This window comes from Arachis hypogaea, chromosome 9 (assembly GCF_003086295.3).
Source record: "Arachis hypogaea cultivar Tifrunner chromosome 9, arahy.Tifrunner.gnm2.J5K5, whole genome shotgun sequence".
Lineage (NCBI taxonomy): Eukaryota > Viridiplantae > Streptophyta > Magnoliopsida > Fabales > Fabaceae > Arachis > Arachis hypogaea.
The window spans coordinates 86,173,045-86,176,195 of NC_092044.1; the positions used below are offsets into that span (position 1 = coordinate 86,173,045).

General features: G+C 42.2%; 1 protein-coding gene across 1 annotated transcript; it reads right to left on the minus strand.

Annotated features, from left to right (window-relative positions):
- Positions 1-831: 831 nt before the first annotated feature.
- Positions 832-2,322, minus strand: LOC112709289 (protein MAIN-LIKE 1-like). Its single transcript, XM_025761183.1, has 5 exons — positions 2,251-2,322; positions 1,970-1,986; positions 1,210-1,851; positions 1,021-1,092; positions 832-925 (listed from the first exon to the last, which is right to left on the minus strand). The coding sequence occupies exons 1-5, from the start codon at positions 2,320-2,322 to the stop codon at positions 832-834; spliced, it is 897 nt and encodes a 298-aa protein (XP_025616968.1).
- Between the last annotated feature and the right edge of the window lie 829 nt (positions 2,323-3,151).

A 3,151-nucleotide genomic window follows, 5' to 3' on the forward strand; every position in this document is an offset into this window, starting at 1 on the left:
ATCATAACATGAATGTAGCATAAGCCAAATAGGCAACATATCTAATACAAGCATTGAAGCATCTGAAAGTAAAAAGAGGAATATAAAGTAAAAGAACGTTGAACCTGGGATTGAGAGTCACTCCTAAAACTAAGAGAAATCCTAAATCCTAATCCTAAGAGAGAGGAGAGAGCCTCTCTCTCTAAAAACTACATCTACTCCTAAAATTGTGAATGTGAGAGCCTTCTTATGAATGGATGTATTCCCCCACTTTATAGCCTCTAATCTGTGTTTTCTGGGCCGCAAACTGGGTCAAAAACAGTCCAGAATTTGCTGGTTTCGAATTTTGCCACGCTGGATTTCCGTCACTGCGACGCGGCCGTATGGATCACGCAGTCGTGTCGCCTAGCGTCAGGGGAACTATATCATATTATATATCAAATCGAAACCCCAGACGTTAGCTTTCCAACGCAACTAGAACCGCATCGTTTGGACCTTTCTAGGTAAAGTTATAGCCGTTTGAGTGCAGAGAGGTCAGGCTGGACAGCTTAGGAATTTCCCCAACTTCTTGCATTCCTTCCACTTTTGCATACTTTCTTCCCATCCTCCAAGCCATTCCTGCCTTATAATATCTGAAAACACTTAACACACATATCAAGGCATCTAATGGTAATAAGAGAGGATTAATAATAAGCAAATATAAGATCAAAGAAGCATGTTTTCAATCAAAGCACATAATTAGGAAGGCAAATGTAAAACCATGCAAATAGTATGAATAAGTGGGTAAAGAGTAGATAGAAACCACTCAATTGAGCACAAGATAAACCATAAAATAGTGGTTTATCAGCGACCTCATAGACCGCCACAACGCCATATGCCGAGGCTCCAAAACCTCTGGATGCACAACCTGAAGTACGTCGGGAGTGCTGTACGGCATCCAGATAAACTGCACGGAGAACTCTCCATTGTCAGGGCAACTCATAAAGTGTGGTTAAATAAAGAAACTTATTAAGTAGCGTACTCACCTCCCTATCTTGTAACCGGTCTATCCTCAGCCTCCACATCTCCACTCTAGGACCCTTCTCGCTACCAGAAGGGTTGTATCCTGACCACCTGCATCATACATGTGTCTTATGGCAACTTAAATGTGTGTTTAGGGTTTCTAATACATTATTAATGAACATGGATTTATTTATATTAAAATGAAATAGAGAAGGCTGAGTAGAGTACCTCGACGCCAATGGCCAGCTGAACGTCTCATATCCAGAAGGCCTAAACCGAGGAAATCGCCAGAAGATCCAAGACTGAAGTAGCTGAAGTGGGCCCGCTAACTTGACCACATGTCTATTCGCCACTCGGCACATGCACCGGTACAACCATGCTAGTGCTGCAGAACCCCAGCTATAGGTACCCATCTCCTCCAGCCTAGCTACGTAGGGAAGCCATCTGATGTGAATGCAGTTGCCAGACTTGTCCCCAAACAACTGCGTACCCAACAACATCATGATGTACGCATGGGCATATCGCCGCACAGTCTCATCATCGGCTCCATTGGGGCACTCACCAAAAGTCTCCTGAAACCAGCTGCAGTTCACTGCGTACTTCTGAACCTGGCTGGGAGGTGGAACCACTCCAAGCAACTCCTGGAACCACACCCAGGCTGGACGGGCACCCTGTATGTATAAATGAAACTCTGATAGGCAGCCACTCACGTAACGCTCGTCCACTGGCAAGCCCAACTGGTATGCCACGTCCTGCAGTGTGATCGTGTACTCTCCGAACGGCATATGAAACGTGTGCGTCTCCGGACGCCATCGCTCGACGAATGCACTGACAAGGGCCTCGTCTAACCGAAACCATCTATTGTTCAGCCTTGCAAGATGGTATAGTCCGGCCATCTGCAAGTACTGAACGTATCTGTCATCGAGTCGCATGCCCTGCTGCCGCCGCATGCTCCTGATGCATCGCTGGGGCTGCACGTGACATGCACCGCATTGTTAGAACCAGCTTCATAACCAACAACAAAGATAACCAAAACAATAAAGCACCAACTAAACATCATACTAAATAAAACCGCATAAAATTCCATGAAGGAGAAGCACATGCGAAACAACTAACATGGACCACACAGCTAAACCACTAACACAAACCACTAACACAAACCACTAACATAAAACAACTAACACAAACCACTAACACAAACAACTAACAACACAAAACAAAACCACTAAGTCACATATACCGCTAGTACGAAGTTATTTATGTACTAACCTCCTCGTTGATGACCCCGGCTATATGAGCGACTCCGTCCAATCGATATAACCGTGCCGGATCATCCCCCATTTAGCAGAGTATTTCGTTCAGGTCTTCGTCGGAGAGAATCTGGGTCGTTTTCTCTGGGATTTGGTGGGGTAGGGGAAGGGAAGAATGATTCGAATGAGGCTGATTCGAACTCCTTATATAGCCAAATCTTGAGTAATTCGAACCAGGTAGGTTCGAATTACTAATGGAGCCACGAGAAGGGTAATTCGAACCAGGTTGGTTCGATTTACATGCTACGCTTTCCTATCTATAATTCGAACTAGCCTTGTTCGAATTATGTTCATATTGAGTTCGAACCACAATGGTTCGAATTATGTTGAAGATTTTCTGACCCTATTTCGAACTGAGTTGGTTCGATTTATTAACTATTGTAGTTCGAACCAGCTTGGTTCGAATTACATTAAAATATCCATTGGCTTATTGCTGAAACGATTTTCGTTTTGGCTTATTTACGTACCTTCAAACTGGCATTGGCTTATTACGGTATTTTTCCCTATTTATAGTATAGGAAATATTTCAAGTGTATCGGAGAGTATCGATGCACCAATTGTTTTAACCGTTGATTTCAATTAATATATATTATATATATTTTTTATAATTTAGATCAACGATTAAAATAATTGATACACCGATACTCTCGATGCACTTGAAATATTTCCTATAGTATATAAAAGCAATTGTGCTACATGCATATCATCTTTAGTCATTATTTTCAATCATAGTATTGTATACGTATACAAATATAAAATTTAAAAATTAAAAATTAAAGTCCTACTCTCACTTTTTACATGTGTTAAAACTTATTTTTTTCCTTCCCTCACTCTCACTCTCACTCTCACTCTCACTCTGA

What these genes read in the sequence shown, in the direction of transcription:
- LOC112709289 (XM_025761183.1), bottom strand. Translation starts at nt 2,322, where the DNA reads ATGGGGGATGATCCGGCACGGTTATATCGATTGGACGGAGTCGCTCAT. An exon ending in AGCTGGCCATTGGCGTCGAG is followed by an intron (nt 1,093 to 1,209) that starts GTACTCTACTCA and finishes TGTATGATGCAG; the next exon opens with GTGGTCAGGATACAACCCTT. An exon ending in TGGAGGCTGAGGATAGACCG is followed by an intron (nt 926 to 1,020) that starts GTTACAAGATAG and finishes TTCTCCGTGCAG; the next exon opens with TTTATCTGGATGCCGTACAG.